Genomic DNA, 17,924 nt, shown 5'->3' on the forward strand with positions numbered 1-17,924 from the left:
CTTTAGACTTGCACAATGTGGTATAAGCAAAGAATAATGGGAGTGTAACGGTGAATATAGGGGTGTTATTTCATGTCTACGGGGCTCTAATAATGGAAAAAAAATATATAAGCAGGTTTTCTATGCTATAATTAGTAAAACATTCTTTACTAATATTGCATCTTACTTTGCAGAAACTCACTGTCGGTGATAAACGAGGGAATACTGACTGACCAGTGAAGCCGCCGTCAGCGATGTTAAACATGAAGCGAGGTCGCTCAGCGGGCGTCTTCCCGTTACCCTGGGCAACGTCCACTTTTGCTTCTTTGATTTCTTTCCCAGCATCCTTGTCACCTTTCACATCTTCTGTCAACAAGGAGCAGAGACGGAATTCAGAGAAACGAATCCTCGTGATGGGATGAGTGGGTTTTGACAGGATGACGCACCTTTCTTGGCGTCAGTAACATCAGCCGCTTGCGACAGCGTTCTGTCTGGCTTTTCCGTGTCTTTTTCCCGCTTCTCGTCGGCCTTCTCTCCGTCTGTAAACACAAAGTTGATGAGTCATCACTTCCATTTTTGGACTTCATTGACTCTGACGCCATCCTTGAAGTTACCTGCTTTTCCGTCTTTGGAGCGCTCTTCTGGTTTGATGGTTTGTTTGGACTCGGCTGCGTTCTTCTCTTGCGTACTCCTCTCATCTGTCGGGCTGCCACTTGTTTCTTTCTTCTCCTCTTCATTCAAGTTTGTCTCCTCGTTGGCCTCTCTTTTTGGATCAGGTGATGCAGTCTGTGACGAGGAAAGCTGAAATGTAGAAAATGTGATTTTTGTAGAAATTGTATGGCTGAAGAGCTGAAGCTGAACTGTAATGCTGCACTGAAAAAAATTCAGTGATTCCGTGGAGAGTGGACAACAAGATTTTGACGCTGGAATGGTTTAAATCGGTTGAGAATTGTGGAAGTAGCTCAAAATCCAAGTGAGTTAGTGTTTTCCAGGAAAACTGGAAATTTTTTGGAATGTGGAAAATTGCCCAAATGTGCTGAAACAAATGTTGGAAACATTTGATTCGGTTGAGAAATATGGACCTTGCAAAAATTACATTTATTTTCAATGTAAATGTAGTTGCGGAGGGGCGGCACGGTGGACTAGTGGTTAATGCGTAGACCTCACAGCTAGGAGAACAGGGTTCAATTCCACCCTCGGCCATCTCTGTGTGGAGTTTGCATGTTCTCCCCGTGCATGCGTGGGTTTTCTCCGGGTACTCCGGTTTCCTCCCACATTCCAAAAACATGCTAGGTTAATTAGCGACTCCAAATTGTCCATAGGTATGAATGTGAGTGTGAATGGTTGTTTGTCTATATGTGCCCTGTGATTGGCTGGCCACTCTTGCCAGAAGACAGCTGGGATAGGCTCCAGCACCCCCCCGCTACCCTTGTGAGGAAAAAGCGGTAGAAAATGAATGAATGAATGGAAATGTTGTTGCGGAAAATGTGATATTGTTTGGAACATTCCAGTTGCTAGCCATGTTAGAATGGTTTGAATAGGTTGAAAAATGTGCAAATATTGAGCCTCAAAAATACAGGACGGAATAATAATAATAAATACATAGAATTCCAGTGCAAAAAAACACATTTGTTATGAAAGAAATAAAATTTTTGTCTCACCTCTTCGCCCTCTGCAGACTTGTTTGCATCCTCATCTTTGCCCTCATCTTTCTCTTCAACTCCGTCTCTATCCGTCTGGGCCTCGCCATCTTCCTTCTCATCCTTTTCTGCCTCCTTCCCGTTCTTTTCAGGCTTGTCTGTCGGAGCAGGTGTTGCTGTGAATGGACAACCGCAGAACCTCCATCAACTTAGCTGCTGTGTCCTAAGCACAGCAAGTAGCGCCCCCTGCTGGGAACTTTGCTTACCTGGTTTGGAGGTGCAAGGTGTGTTGTTGGAGCTGGCGTCGGTCGGGGTCGGTGTTGCCGTCTTTACGGTCGGAGATGACGCCCTGGAGGAGGATGATTTGTCCACGCTGACCTCAGGCTTGAGCTCTGGAAGACTCCACCGCCCGTTGATGTGCTCGAACTCCTGAATCTGATCGCAATATGCAGAAAAGACGGTCAATGTAAATAACAGCAACTCCTAACCAGGAAAGGCAATAGATAGCAATACCTTCTTCTTAACGAGCGACATGACGCCAATGCGAGTCAGCACCGGCTGGCGACACAAACCCTCCCTCGGGACACCATCGGCGAACGTCTCAGCCCCGTCGGCCACAGGCTCGCACAAGTGGCGCATAAAGAGAGACACATACGCTCTGGTGGAGACAAGGTCAATGTTTAAGGTCACAATAAAGATGAGTTAGCTTGGTTACAAAAAAAATCAAAAACTGACATACTTAAATTCCTTCTCAGTCTTGCCTCTGAGGTCTCGAACCAGCCACTGAGAGGAGAAAGCATCCTGAGATGGCATCCCCCAGCGCATCACCGCATTCAGGAAAGCCTTCCTCTGGCGTGTATTGAAGCCAAGAACCTAACAACACAATCATATTCTATTTGTACTTTTTTTATCTTTAATTTGACTTTTCCTCCCATCAGAGCCCCTTTTGAATAATAATAGCACTTATCTGCAGCAATATCATTATCATTATGAATGATCAATATCATATCATTGCAGCAAACGTCATCACACAAAGCAGGCAGACGGACCTCAAGGTTGCCTCCCACTCTGGCCAGAAGAGGAGGAAGAGGTTTGTCCTTCTCATTTCTCAGCTGGCGACGTGATTGTCTGCGACCTGCAAGGAATGACGGAAGAGGGGGGGTCATTAATGGAGAATTTAAAGCAGGGGTGTCCATAGTCTTAGTTTTTTTTTTTTATTGGCCCATGTCTAAAAATATCATTTAAACAACAAAATGTTAAAAAAACAGAATGACAAAAATCTGCAGTAATTTTACAAGACTACAGTCAAAATATTAAGAGAAAAAGTAATACATTTCACTGTAATATTATACTATTTTTGTAAATATTAAAGAAATAATAGGTTGTAATATTATTAGAAACAAACAAAATAAAGTTTTAGAAAATTATAATATCATGGGCGGCACGGTGCTCGTGTGGTTAGCGCGCAAACCTCACAGCAAGGAGACCAGGGTTCAATTCCACCCTCGGCCATCTCTTTTTATTGCCCTGGCCCATGTCTAAAAATATCATTTAAACGACAAATTGTTAAAAAAATGGAATGACAAAAATCTGCAGTAATTTTACAAGACTACAGTCAAAATATTAAGAGAAAAAGTAATCAATTTCATTGTAATATTATAATATTTTTTGTAACTATTAAAGAAATTATATGTTGTAATATTATTAGAAACAAACAAAATAAAGTTTTGGAAAATTATAATATCATGGTCGTGTGGTTAGCGCGCAGGCCTCACAGCTAGGAGACCAGTGTTCAATTCCACCCTCTGCCATCTCTGTGTGGAGTTTGCATGTTCTCCCCGTGCATGCGTGGGTTTTCTACGGGTACTCGGGTTTCCTCCCACATTCCAAAAACATGCTAGGTTAATTGGCGACTCCAAATTGTCCATAGGTATGAATGTGAGTGTGAATGGTTGTTTGTCTATATGTGCCCTGTGATTGGCTGTACCCCGCCTCTCGCCCAAAGACAGCTGGGATAGGCTCCAGCACCCCCGTGAGGGAAAAAGCGGTAGAAAATGGATGAATGAATGAATAATATCATGGGAATAAACTCTTAATTATTATTAAATAAATATCTCTTCATACGCTCTTCTACAGTAGTATTTGGGGTACAGACATGCATGTGCACAACATGTGTGTGTGTGGGGGGGCATACAGCCTCGCTGACTGTATTGCAATCCTTCCTCTGCAGTTACATTTCATCATCTTTCACAATAGAAAGCAATGGAAGGACGCCAGAATAATACAGCGAGTCAAAATAATGTCGTAAAATTAACACGATCGCTCCTATGCACGCAATAAAGTGAGCAATACAGTTTAATAAAGATAAAATGCATGGTATGTTCGATATGAAAGGTATTTAAATGACTTCTGGTGAGATCTGGAGTGCACTTGAGTCCCCAGGTGTACCTAATGTTGTGGTTTGTGTACAATGGAGACAGACTGTAAATAAACACAAGGTGGAGGTAAACGAGAGGTGAGAGTCTTTTCCTGTCACTGTAGCTGTCGTCCGGCTATCTTTTGCGGTCGAAGCGTGAGGTGGAGAGCGAGCGTGTTGTATTTTTCTGGCAACGAGCGTGGCGTGAGCGTGCCAGGCGAGTGTAACAGCTAAATCAAAAACAGCTTGTAATTCGACACAGAGCTGTGTGTGCGTTACCAAAGACATCTTTAATTCTTCTTTTTCACCTTGTCTCTCTTTTTTTTTCTCCCCATTTTCCACTGTGACTGTTTCCTGTGTTTCCAGCAGAGTTATCACAGCACCAAAAGGGTGCTTTACTTAACTTTTTAAAAACATTTTATTCATTTCAACCCCACTCATACTGTTGTGTACTGGAGTTTCGGTACCATAGAGGCCACTATAGCTAGCACAGTCATTTTTATTACAGTCACGTATTTATTTATTTAACAACCCAATACAATACACTCATATGTGACTTGACTCATCTGTATACACCAGTCATTATTTGCATTATTAAGACCCATTTATCATTGCACTAAAATTAATATATCTGCAATATGTCTGCAATACATATCTGCTCCTGTGCAATATTATGTGTACATTTTGGATATTTTGTATATACCTTGTATATTTCTTGTTAAATTGTCTTTTTTTACTTTACTTTTTGGATACTTTTTTTAACTTGACTACTGGACTCCTTTCAGACCACTTATCCTCACAAGGGTTGTGGGGGTGCTGGGAGTCTATCCCAGCTGTCTTCGGACGAGAGACAGGATACACCCTGGTTGCCAGCCAATCACAGGGCACATATAGACAAACAACCATTCACACTCACATTCATACCTATGGACAATTTGGAGTCGCCAATTAACCTAGCATGTTTTTGGAATGTGGGAGGAAACCGGAGTACCCGGAGAAAACCCACGCATGCACGGGGAGAACATGCAAACTCCACACAGAGATGGCCGAGGGTGGAATTGAACTCCATGGAACGCCATGCAGCCCAACTCATTCAATTCTGTAGTTCAATTCAAAAAGTGAAACCGTTCTGTAAATTCAGCACAGAGTGAAATATTAGAACGCATTTGAATATTGCAGTTATATATATAAAATATATTAGAGTGTACAGTTGATAAAAACCCCATATTCAGTATCTCATAACATTGTCAAAAAGTTCTATATAAACTGGTTCGCATGCTATTTAAAAAGTGAACTTCTTGAACCTTTAATTGGACAATATGGCTTGAAATAGAGTCTTGAACCAGTCATGATGTGCTATATATATCACTATATTGACACTTACTATGGTACCAATTATGTCATTGTATTGTCATATCACCTCGTACTTCGGTACAAGGTACATTATTTAAAAAAAAAATTAATCTGTATTATAGAAAGCAGGAAGTGAACAAATGTAACAGTTATTGATTGTAAAAGTACCAGATGGAGGGGTAGTATTTAATAAGCTTTGTTTCTTCCTACTCCTTTCGGGCATGTGGAACTGTGAACTGATTATGTGATGCATTCAATTGTAATCCGATGCATGTTCAAATGAAATAAAACCATTACCATAGTCTATGAAATAATAATTTGACTCCTGAAAATCAAATTAATTTTGCACCATAAGACACACAACAATAGCTGTTTTTACTGATTGGCTGCCAAATTCTACAGGAAGTAGTAATTTGCAGAATTAGTCATTTCCAACATGAAAGCTCTCCGACACAGGAACCTCGTTTTCATCTGTACATTTACCCAAATAAGTACAATAAGTAATAAGAATTACTCCTTTTTGTTGGATCCTGATTTGATGCATAACCCATCAAGCCTCAAACTGGACGATGGAAAGTGAAAATGGTGTTGAGTCACTTCCTGCCTAGAGTAGTGAACCGGTTCAGCTCCTGCTCCAAACTACCAGCACTAAAGTCCTGGGCCCACTTACACTAAATCGTGCCCAGGTGTGGCATGCTTCCCCTGTTTTGGCATGATTGAAAGTGGCATGATTCCATGCACACGTACATGCACAATTGCAACATAGCAGCGTCATCCAATGACTGCAATGCGATCGCTCCTTGCAGGTTATAATGATAACCAGCACAATTTGTAATATAAATAGAATACAAAGCAAATGATCCTGTAAAAACAACAGCATACTCGCTCACCTGCGACTATATTTGTGTGAGAATCAAATAAAAGAGGCGTCATTCAATTCATGCAATCGCTCCTCTTGCAAGAACAATAACAGGAAAACCCTCGAATCAGAACAACTCCCAATAACACTGGAAATAGTTCACAAAGTTATACAGAAGTTGCAGTAATACCACAGAATAAAAACTAATTAAAGTCCAACTAATGAATAAAAGGGCTGTAGCACAAACGCACAGTGTGAGCACAGGCCAGCAAGTGCAGGGAGGGGGAGAAGTAATGGCGGCCAAGTCCAGCATGGTACCAATAACGTAGTGTAAATAGCGCTCACCTTCTGGCCGGTCGTCAAAGTCCTCATCCTCCTCTTCGGAGCCCACAGAGTATTCCGACTGGTTGTCTGAAATGTCCGCATGCCACTCTGAAACGACACGTGGCGATCTGTGATCTCCATTAAAAAAAAAAAAAAAGATGCTTCACCATGTCGTGGACTCACCTTGATCTTCCTGCGCGGCATCGTTGTAGTTGACAGGCTTGCGGTTCCTTTTGCCTTTTCCCAGTTTGCTTGCCAGGTCCTCTTGCTGCTGCTCGTAGTGATGCCGCAACAATTTCTCCCAGTAGTCGGGATCCACGTTCTCCTCCTGCTTGATGATCTCCCGCTCGATCTCTTCAATCTACGAGGTCAGCGCAGGCCGAGGCCACAACGCCGTATAACATGAGGCGCGTATCCATATGGGCGCAATCAGAAAGTTAAGAAAAGCTGGCAGGGGTCTCGGAACAAAGACCGCTGCCATAATCGTGCATATCTGCACAATATTAACAAGCTATTTTCTGAATGTCTTCAAGGCATTCACTGAATTGCAACTACATAGTCAAATACAGATGTTTTCCTCACAAAGAGCAGATTAAAGCGGCACACGTCAATATATTTATACAGCTCAAATGAAAAAATGTGAGTGAGAGTTATCGCCTCATATCTTCAGCACTACTTTTCTTCTCCAGGCTCATTATTTCACTGCTTTCTGGAGTCAAACTCACGACAACAAAGATAAATGTAGTACAGAGTTTAGCTGCCAAATCGTTTTTTTCTCCCTTCAGCAACTGGGAGAGTCCAAAAAAGGTAAAGCTGGAATCAAAATAGGAAAAAAAAAAAAAGACTTTTCTTCCATTTGACTCTTACCTTGTCCTCCTCTCGGACCATGTACTGGGCCACTTTGAAGGAGCTGAGGTACTCGTTCATGTTCTGCACATCCGTGTCGTCTGTGGCGTCCTGGCTTCGGTCGAGCAGCCTCTCGATGGCGGTGCTGTCGTAGTGGATCACATTGCCCTCGTCCTCTCCTTTGTCCCCCGAGGAATTCTTCATACCTGCCAACACTCAATCAATTCAATCAAGTCGTTTATACAAAGTTAACAAAAACTGCTGGAGGGAGAATGGAGAGCTTCCAGTGCTGGGAAAAGTTAGCAAAGTTGAGCACAATTTTGGTACTGTGGGAGCTGATGCGTTTGTTGCTTAGGTGGTACTCACACCATATTTTATTTCTGGTATGAATTGTGTTGGTTACCGTTGCATGACTGTGGGCATTTTGTTGATGCATGGAATTGTGGCGGGCTGGGGATAATCGCTAGTGAGAGAGCTTGGTGCCGTCACGCTCACAACAGTGCAGTCAAAGGTCAGCGTTTGTTTGTGATCCAGTTTGTTTTCATTTCAAATTAAATTAATTAATTTAAAAAACCCTACAGGGCGGCACGGCGGTCGAGTGGTTAGTGCGCATTCATTCATTTTCTACCGCTTTTTCCTCACTGGGGGTGCTGGAGCCTATCCCAGCTGTCTTCAAGCGAGAGGCGGGGTACACCCTGGACTGGTCGCCAGCCAATCACAGGGCACATATAGACAAACAACCATTCACACTCACATTCATACCTATGGACAATTTGGAGTCGCCAATTAACCTAGCATGTTTTTGGAATGTGGGAGGAAACCGGAGTACCCGGAGAAAACCCACGCATGCACGAGGAGAACATGCAAACTCCACACAGAGATGGCCGAGGGTGGAATTGAACCCTGGTCTCACAGCTAGGAGACTTGGTGACTCCAAATTGTCCATAGGTATGAATGTGAGTGTGAATGGTTGTTTGTCGTTATGTGCCCTGTGATTGGCTGGCGACCAGTCCAGGGTGTACCCCGCCTCTCGCCCAAAGACAGCTGGGATAGGCTCCAGCACCCGCCGCGACCCTCGTGAGAAAAAAGCGGTAGAAAATGAATGAATGAATTTTAAAAACCCTACAGAGCGGCACGGCCGTTGAGTGGTTAGCGCGCAGACCTCACAGCTAGGAGACCAGGGTTCAATTCCACCCTCGGCCATCTCTGTGTGGAGTTTGCATGTTCTCCCCGTGCATGCGTGGGTTTTCTCCGGGTACTCCGGTTTTCCTCCCACATTCCAAAAACATGCTAGGTTAATTGACGACTCCAAATTGTCCATAGGTATGAATGTGAGTGTGAATGGTTGTTTGTCTATATGTGCCCTGTGATTGGCTGTATCCCCCGTGACCCCCGTGAGCGGTAGAAAATGATTGAATGAAAAAACCCTACATTTGATGGCATGTTTTTTTTTTTGCAATGTTATGTTCAGGCACCTTCTCCTTCGTCTTTGAATAGCTCCTCTGTTCCGAACTTGAGGATGTCATCCAGTTCCTGCTTGGTCATGGAGCCAGCTTTGGATCCCAGGCCTGGCCGGACCACCAGGTGAGTCAGCATCATCTTCCTCTTGGCCACCTGTGTGATGCGTTCCTCTACGCTGGCTCGTGTCACAAAGCGGTAGATCATCACCTTGTTGGCCTGCCCGATGCGGTGAGCTCGACTGAAGGCCTGTACGGAGCGGGAGACAGAAGAAGAAAATTTGCAAAAAAAAATCTGAGAAGGATTTCCCTGCCATGACAATAATAGGCTACCTGTATGTCGTTGTGAGGGTTCCAGTCTGAGTCGAATATGACTACAGTGTCTGCTGTTGCCAAGTTGATCCCCAAACCTCCAGCCCTGGTGGAGAGCAGGAAACAAAACTGACAAGCACCTGGAGCTGCAAACACAAAATACAATTTTAGTTTCATTTAGAGCAGAATGTCAGTCAGTCTCTGCAACACGAATATACCATTGAATCGGTCGATGGCCTCCTGCCTCAGTGCTCCTGTGATGCCTCCGTCGATCCTTTCATACTTATAACCTTCGTAATCCAGGAAGTCTTCCAGTAAGTCCAGCATTTTAGTCATCTGTAAATAAGCAAACTTCACCAAAGCTGTACGGAAAAGTGGGGGTGAGTTTAACACTACCTGTGAGAAGACCAGAACTCTGTGTCCCTGCTCCTTCAGTTTCCTCAGCATCTTCTGCAACAGCGTCAGTTTCCCTGAAGCCTTTGTGAGGGCAGAACCCTCATATGCACCATTGGGTGTTTTCTGGGCTTCCTGTAACAAAACACAGCAATGCTGTATTCTTTTATATATATATATATATATATTTATACAGCAGTTATACTGCACTGCCACATGGTGTCACTGTTGTTCAACTCGGGACGCCAATAGACCTGTTCGACTCTACACCTACTTTTATTGACCCAAGGGGCATATTTACATTAGAAAAATCTCATGCCATGACTCAGTCTGTTTTATGAATGAATCAAGAAGTGCATACATAGGTTAATTATGAACCTTCTGCCGTCTGGTTGATTATTATTTGGAGTAAATAATATTTTTTTGACCAATGAAGTGAAATTGAATAATCTTCACTAGGGATCGACTGATATGTTTTTTTTTTGGGATCGATGCCGATACCAATTTTTTTCCATCACCCTTAGCCGATGGACGATTTTGCTTGGGCCGTGTGTGCGTGCTCGGAGAGTGCATACACACATAACACGCCACGCATTTAAAGTTGCATAGTTCATTCTTGTTCTGCTCAACTCGTGAGAGTGCTTTTGTTCGTGTGTTGCGTTGGTATGTGATGTTTTTTGGGCTTTCTTGTTGTCACACCGTGACTTAAACTGTTCTGCCTAGCGATCACCCAGTGAAATGTGATGGGCTTAATAAAGTGGTAAAAGCAAGCTAACTCTATTACTTTTGAAATCGCGCCCTTGTTGATTCAACAGTGGGGGCGGGACTACGTATGTTGCGGGGTCCTCTGCACAAAACTGCCTGGCGGATGCCTGACTGTAAATCATGCGGTGGAAAAATACATCAGCGAACCCACGTCCGTATCGGCCGATACTGATACAAGAAAAAAACGCAAATATCAGCCCGATATATCGGCCGGCCCTTAATCTTCACCGTCCCACATGGATTCATTCATTCATTTTCTACCGCTTTTCCTCACGAGGTGTCTTCGGGCGAGAGGCGGGGTACACCCTGGACTGGTCGCCAGCCAATCGCAGGGCACATATAGACAAACAACCATTCACACTCACATTCATACCTATGGACAATTTGGAGTCACCAATTAACCTAGCATGTTTTTGGAATGTGGGAGGAAACCGGAGTACCCGGAGAAAACCCACGCATGCACGGGGAGAACATGCAAAGTCCACACAGAGATGGCCGAGGGTGGAATTGAACGCTGGTCTCCTAGCTGTGAGGTCTGCGCGCTAACAACTGGACCACCGTGCCGGGTCCTACATGGATACGATTCAGATATCGCCTCACTGCCCCCAGTGCTGCTGTATCTGAGGCTAAAGAGGTGAAAACAGAAGACCGTGTAAAAATAATGAAGGATTTCTCACCATGGAGGCGACAGGGAAGAGGTAGGGGTGGTTGCAGCACTTCTTCAAATCCATCATGATATTGAGCAGGGAGACCTGATTTCCTCCGCCTTTTGAGTTCAGAGCTTCAAAGTTCTTGGTGAGAATGAGCTTGTAGTATTTTCTAGTGTTGAAATAAGAAGACACATAAATGAAGGAGAAGTCATCGCCGAACCGACAAGCGACCGGCGTGTCGTACTTCTGCATAGGGCTCAGCTCCACTCGCACAATCAACTCAGTCTTGGCGGGCATGTTCTTGAAGACGTCGGCTTTCAACCTCCGCAGCATGTGAGGACCCAGCAGATCATGGAGTTTCTTGATTTGATCTTCCTTGGAGATGTCCGCAAACTCCTCTAGGAAGCCGTCGAGGTTGCTACACAAGTTTAATGTATTAAGGCATCCTTTTGATATGAAAGCTTATGCGAGTGTCTCCTACTTGAAGCGGTTGGGTGTGAGGAAGTTGAGCAGGTGAAAAAGCTCCTCCAGGTTGTTCTGCAGCGGCGTTCCTGTCAGCAGCAGCTTGTGGTCAATCTTGTAGTCATTCAGGCGCCTGAAAAACTACAGAGGACTTGTTTGGAAGGACTAGCGTGGAACCAATAACATCCGTTCCATTTTGTTGAGCAACACATCATGTCCTGGTCGACTGTGTTCTTCTTATGACTAAAAAGTCAACATGCATGGTGGATCCACTGTAATTATTTGTTGAATGCCTCCATGCACACAATGCAGCTGATCTAGTAAGTCACTGTACCTTGGATTGGTTGTTTTTAAGGCGGTGAGCCTCGTCCACCACCAGACACGCCCAGTCGATGGACTTCAGCGCCGTCTGGTCGATGGTCACCAGCTCGTAGGAGGTCAGCAGCACGTGGAACTTAATAGGAGTCTCTCTCTGCATGAAAGAGGACATTTTGGTCATCTCTCTAAATATGGGAATGAAATGTATATGACGGGAGAGCATCATGTCTCACCCTCATCTTGAAGGACTTCTTGCCTCCTTTGACAGCCAAGTCATCGAAGGAGAACTCGTTCTCTCTGATGATGGCTCGGCTGTCCTTGTCACCAGTGTACGTCACCACGTAGAAGTCGGGTGCCCACATCTCAAACTCCCGCTCCCAGTTGATGATGGTGGAGAGTGGAGCGCTGACCAGAAAGGGACCCTTTGTGTGACCCTATAGGAGGCGGGTACAAAATAAAAAGTACAGTGGAACCCACTTAAGACTTATGTCCCGCTCCATTGTGGACATTACTATTAAAAAGTCAACCACTTTGGTAGGGGTGGGCAAGCTTTTTGACTCGCAGTCCACACTTGGCGGAGGAGTCATCAAACAGAATGACATACTTCCTGACGGTCCACAGCAGGTTAATAATAATAAATAAATTCATTCATTCATTCATTTTCCACCGCTTTTTCCTCACGAGTGTCGCGGGGGTGCTGGAGCCTATCCCAGTTGTCTTCGGGCAAGAGGCGGGGTACACCCTGGACTGGTCACCAGCCAATCACAGGGCACATATAGACAAACAACCATTCACACTCACATTCATACTTATGGACAATTTGGAGTGGCCAATTAACCTAGCATGTTTTTTGGAATGTGGGAGGAAACCGGAGTACCCGGAGAAAACCCACGCATGCACGGGGAGAACATGCAAACTCCACACAGATGTGTGGAGGGTGGAATTGAACCCTGGTGTCCTAGCTGTGAGGTCTGCACGCTAACCACTCGACCGCCGTGCCGCTAACGCATAAATTAATCACATAAATCACTACTACCACAACAAAGGAATTTGGATTTGGAAGATGCCTGCTCATTTCTATGAAAAACACAGTAGGTCCGTTTATGTTGACGTGTTGTAGTATTGTTAACTTCCATCATTATCACTAAGCACTATAAAAAGACAAGAGCAACACAACTACTGTCTGGTTCATAAACTTGCACACAATGACTTCCTGTTCAATGCAAAGATGGCGGTAATGACTTGGATTCTACCACAGCGACTTTCGGTTTTGATGTTGGTAACGTCGGCAACCGTTAATGTCAACGTGAGTCATGGAGCATCAACATTATTGCTTATGGGAAATTTTGATTTGGTTACAAATTAACAATACTAACCAAGGTTAATAATAAATAAAATGGAATAAAAAGACAGGTACCTCTTTAAAGAGAGAATAGAGGAAAACAATGGTCTGAATGGTCTTGCCGAGACCCATCTCGTCAGCCAGGATGGTGTCGGTGCCCTGAGCCCAGGAAAAGCGAAGCCAGTTGAGTCCTTCCATTTGGTACAGGTGCAGAGTCCCGCCCGTCGACGTCACAAAATCTGGCTGCTCCTCATATTTGATTGTAGGCTGCAAGGAGACGTTATATGTGGAAGTGAAAAAGAAGACTGAAGTCAAATTAGACTGAAAGCACAGTCGGCTCACATCGGTGACTGGTGAAGCGGGAGACTCGTCTTCATCATCCTGATTCTTGCTCCTCATCCTCCTTGGTTTGTCTGGGTCTTCTTTCATGATGGAGTCCCTTTAGGCAGCAACAACAATTGCAGCTAATCCGCTAATGAAATCAGGTTTGACACAGAGCCAAAGAGCCCACCTGTGTCTCCAGTAGGCGGTCTTGTAAATGGCAAAGTCAGGGATGTCCATGTCGTCCCGTTCCCAGGTACACTGGTCATAGGTCAGGTCTCTCCACTTAACCAGGTAGTGGTAAATGCCCTTCTTGTCCAGACTGGAGAAAACAGCAGTTAAATAAACACACTATGTACAAAGTAGAACCCATTTATGTCTTATGCCCCCCAGGCTGAATGACGACAGTTGACATATACTGTGTATATGTGTGTTTATATTGTGTATAAACGTATGTTTTCTTGTTTTTATTCAACTCATTTTTTGAAAAGCGCTATACAAATAAAATGTATAATTATTATTATATAAGCAGTTGTCAACATACATGGTTGTTGACATGTGACTTGGCCACTGGTCAATCGTCCACCACAAATAGAGCCTCAATTTATGTGGACAAAAGCATTTGACCTTGTATGTTAACGTTGACCTAAATTAGGACTTCATTCATTCATTTTCTACCGCTTTTTCCTCACGAGGGTCGCAGGGGGTGCTGGAGCCTATCCCAGCTGTCTATGGTCGCCAGCCGATCACAGTGCACATATAGACAAACAACCATTCACACTCACATTCATACCTATGGACAATTTGGAGTCGCCAATTAACCTAGCATGTTTTTTGGAATGTGGGAGGAAACCGGAGAACCCGAAGAAAACCCACGCATGCACGGGGAGAACATGCAAACTCCACACAGAGATGGCCGAGGGTGGAATTGAACGCTGGTCTCCTAGCTGTGAGGTCTGCGCGCTAACCACTAGACCGCCGTGCCGCTCTAAATTAGGACTTTTTAGTAAATAAAAAGATGAATTGATGAGTTGGTCCACATAGACTGGTTCTTGACTTAGATGGGTTCTGCTGTACTATGTACTATATACTATATACTATATACTATATACTACACCCTACCTGTGGTTGATGATGCGATGGATCATCATCCACTCAGGCTTGATGCCGTATCTGTAGTACTTGTCTTCCAAGATGGCGTACTGCGGGTCTTTAGCCCTCCGCTTCTCGCTCTTTCCCATGCCGTTCTCATCCTCTCCGCCCGAGCCGTAGTCCAAACTTGGGGGTTCATCCATGTCTGTCTTCCTCTGGTAGTTTCTGTACATCACTGAGTGGAAGATCTCCAACTGATGGCAGAAAAATGTGACAATTGAGTGATGCTTCCCCGTTTCTTACTTCCAGGTGTGCACAAAATACAGTTAAATTTAAAAAAGCTTTTTTTTTTAATGATAAAAAGATGATTTTTTTTCTTGATACCTGCAGCTCAGTGATCCACGTGCAGTGCCAGTAGGACTGGGCCACCAACTTGACAAAGAATTCCCGCTCAGCTCTGCCCTTCATGGGTGGCGGCAGAGGTTCATCGGGTGGGACATCAGGAGCAGGTGGCACGGGAATTGGAGGTGGGGGCTCACCCCACCTCCAGTGAAGAATCTTCTGGACCCGTCCTTTAATCGGTGGACACTGGGAGAGAAACATAATGAGACATCAGGCTCAAAAGGGATTTTTTTTTTTTTTTTGTCAGCATTTCAACATTTTCCTTCACTTGGCAGTGAATTCAATCGTAACAATTCAGTGTTTAATTTGTGGATTTGAAGCACAAATTGGGGGTGGGAAGACAAATATTGATAACAATAGTAATGGGGCCGCACGGTGGTGAGTGGTTAGCATGTTGGCCACACAGTCAAGAGATCAGGAAGACCTGGGTTTGATTCTCCGTGTGGAGTTTGCATGTTCTACCCGTGTGTGTGGGTAGAACGAGGAGAACATGCAAACTCCAGACAGAGATGGAATTGAACCCTGGTCTCCAAGCTGTGAGGTCTGCGCGCTTAACCACTCGACCGCCTCTCACCCAAAGACAGCTGGGATAGGCTCCAGCAACCCCTGCGACCCTCGTGAGGAAAAAGCGGTAGAAAATGAATGAATGAATGATTAAAATTATGATCAACAAATTAAAGGCAAAATCACAAAATCATTCAAGGCTCTTGAAAAAATCAAGTATCGGTGTCGGTATCAGAAATATATTGGCTCAGTATCCGATCAATATCAAAATAAACAATATGCCCGCCCCTGCAGACCAAACAACAAGAACAGACAAAAAGTATGCATGCAAACAAGGAAGCACGTCACGTCACGTGACCAGCATGCACAGTGGTGACCTCGTAGGACATGGAGACACTAACCGTGCATCGCGGACACAACCACTCTCCATTGGGGATCTCTGGCAGTGGAGGGTTTAGACAGTGGATGTGGTAGGAGGATGTGCAGGTGTCACAGCACAACAGTTCACCTCCATCTTTACACACCCGACAGAACTCCATGTGGTCGTCGTCCTCCTCCGCGCCGACGGGGACACCGACCCCGACCTCTGAGATGGTTCTATCCTCCATGTCCTCTTCAAAGTCCTCAAAGTCCTCATCTTTTGCTTCCCATTGGATTCCTTCTTTTTCCTTTAAAAAAATAAAATAAAAATGAGTAAGATGGCGGTCAGTATTTAAAGGTAAATGTTGTTGGACTAGCGGCACGGCGGTCTAATGGTTAGCGCACAGACCTCACAGCTAGGAGACCACGGTTCAATTCCACCCTCGGCTATCTCTGTATTGAGTTTGCATGTTCTCCCTGTGCATGTGTGGGTTTTCTCCGGGTACTCCGGTTTCCTCCCACATTCCAAAAACATGCTAGGTTAATTGGGGACTCCAAATTGTCCATAGGTATGAATGTGAGTGTGAATGGTTGTTTGTCTATATGTGCACTGTGATTGGCTGGCGACCAGTTCAGGGTGTACCCCGCCTCTCGCCCGAAGACAGCTGGGATAGGCTCCAGCACTCCCCGCGACCCTCGTGAGGAAAAAGCGATAAAAAATGAATGAATTAATTAAAAAAAACCCTACAGGGCAGCATGTTGGTCGAGTGGTTACCTCACAGCTAGAAGACCAGGGTTCAATTCCACCCTCGGCCATCTCTGTGCGGAGTTTGCATGTTCTCGCCGTGCATGTGTGGGTTTTCTCCGGGTACTCCGGTTTCCTCCCACATTCCAAAAACATGCTAGGTTAATTGGCGACTCCAAATTGTCCATAGGTATGAATGTGAGTGTGAATGGTTGTTTGTCTATATGTGCCCTGTGATTGGCTGGCGACCAGTCCAGGGTGTACCCCGCCTCTCGCCCGAAGACAGCTGGGATAGGCTCCAGCACCCCCCGTGAGGAAAAAGTGGTAGAAAATGAATGAATGAATGAATGAATGTTGTTGGACTTACGCAGTGAGGGCAGCTCCACTTGCCCTCAGGGGCCTTGTCCAGCTCGGGTTCCAGGCACACGAGGTGGTAAGCTCGTGGACACGTGTCGCACAGGATGATCTCGCCACCCTGCTGACACACCTCACAGTAGTCCTGATGGTCCGTCTCATAGCCATCCGCCTCCTCCTCACCTGCGACTGCAAGGGACACAAGCGTGGTATGAAATCTTCCTAAAGACCGAAATACGCCACTTTGCTTACTTTTCTTCTTTTTCTTGGCTGGCCGCCCTCGCTTATTCTTCTTCACGCGACCGGAGCTGTCGGATCGAACCGAGGAGCTGTGAACGCTGGAGTCTTCCTGTTCCGATTCATCCTCGTCCATGTCCTCACTCTGACAAAGATGAGAACATTTAACAAGCCGTGCTGTCAACGCTAAGAAGCTCCACGCTGCTCCACACTCACAGAGCAGCTCTTCTTCCTCTTAGTGCATATCGGCGAAAGCTTGATCCGAATGGGTGCCATCTTTTTAGCCTTGGCTGCAGCCAAAGCCTTTTTCTTGTCCGGGACTCGAGGACTTTTACTGCGCTTTTTGTAACCTGGGCCTGTGGGACGGAAAAACAAGAACATTTGTGAGTTTCAAAGGCAAAGAAGTCACAAGAAGATCATCTCACCTTTGCCCTCTTTCGTCTTAGCCTTCCGAATGGGTGGCGGCTGCGGTGGCAGCGGTGGCTCAGGCGAGGCGGTCACCGCGGAGACCTGCTCGGCGACAGCAATGGCGGCGGCGGCGGCAGCTGCAGCGACAGCAGCCGCGTTGCCTTTGAAAGGGTTGTTGGAGCTAAACTCCCTCCATTTGGCCCCCAGAATGGTCATCATCTTGGACATGGGGATCTTAGGGTTCTTCTTGGCGATCATGGGCCTGGGAGAAGGATGCATTACAATGAATTCAAATTGCTAGGAACCAAGCAAAAGCCAGTCGAGGTTCATCATGTAAGGTAGCAACAAGAGTGTCTCATCTTGATGACATCATGGAACCACCAGA

General features: G+C 45.1%; 1 protein-coding gene across 7 annotated transcripts in view; it reads right to left on the bottom strand.

Annotated features, from left to right (window-relative positions):
- Positions 1-17,924, bottom strand: part of chd3 (chromodomain helicase DNA binding protein 3) — a 38,735-nt gene that overhangs the window by 15,159 nt on the left and 5,652 nt on the right. For 3 of the 7 annotated variants that reach the window (XM_078795594.1, XM_078795598.1, XM_058066141.2), the window contains exons 5-34: positions 17,557-17,801; positions 17,348-17,487; positions 17,147-17,276; positions 16,908-17,083; positions 15,837-16,103; positions 14,914-15,117; positions 14,560-14,783; positions 13,628-13,759; positions 13,459-13,555; positions 13,192-13,383; positions 12,008-12,208; positions 11,791-11,928; positions 11,476-11,597; positions 11,239-11,412; positions 11,022-11,163; positions 9,583-9,714; positions 9,405-9,522; positions 9,208-9,332; positions 8,893-9,124; positions 7,439-7,623; positions 6,755-6,932; positions 6,593-6,679; positions 2,669-2,754; positions 2,359-2,492; positions 2,133-2,277; positions 1,886-2,054; positions 1,641-1,795; positions 594-780; positions 426-518; positions 214-345 (exon numbers count right to left, since the gene is read on the bottom strand). In XM_078795594.1, coding sequence (XP_078651720.1) covers positions 214-345; positions 426-518; positions 594-780; positions 1,641-1,795; positions 1,886-2,054; positions 2,133-2,277; positions 2,359-2,492; positions 2,669-2,754; positions 6,593-6,679; positions 6,755-6,932; positions 7,439-7,623; positions 8,893-9,124; positions 9,208-9,332; positions 9,405-9,522; positions 9,583-9,714; positions 11,022-11,163; positions 11,239-11,412; positions 11,476-11,597; positions 11,791-11,928; positions 12,008-12,208; positions 13,192-13,383; positions 13,459-13,555; positions 13,628-13,759; positions 14,560-14,783; positions 14,914-15,117; positions 15,837-16,103; positions 16,908-17,083; positions 17,147-17,276; positions 17,348-17,487; positions 17,557-17,801 — 4,742 coding nt within the window. Of the gene's footprint in view, positions 1-213; positions 346-425; positions 519-593; positions 781-1,640; positions 1,796-1,885; positions 2,055-2,132; positions 2,278-2,358; positions 2,493-2,668; positions 2,755-6,592; positions 6,680-6,754; positions 6,933-7,438; positions 7,624-8,892; positions 9,125-9,207; positions 9,333-9,404; positions 9,523-9,582; positions 9,715-11,021; positions 11,164-11,238; positions 11,413-11,475; positions 11,598-11,790; positions 11,929-12,007; positions 12,209-13,191; positions 13,384-13,458; positions 13,556-13,627; positions 13,760-14,559; positions 14,784-14,913; positions 15,118-15,836; positions 16,104-16,907; positions 17,277-17,347; positions 17,488-17,556; positions 17,802-17,924 lie in introns of all 7 variants that reach the window. The other 4 variants (XM_078795599.1, XM_078795588.1, XM_078795600.1 and 1 more) reach the window with 4 other exon arrangements.

Source organism: Doryrhamphus excisus, linkage group LG2 (assembly GCF_037039965.1).
Source record: "Doryrhamphus excisus strain RoL-2023G ecotype Guam linkage group LG2, RoL_Dexc_Guam_v1.1, whole genome shotgun sequence".
In the NCBI taxonomy this organism is placed as follows: Eukaryota; Metazoa; Chordata; class Actinopteri; order Syngnathiformes; family Syngnathidae; genus Doryrhamphus; species Doryrhamphus excisus.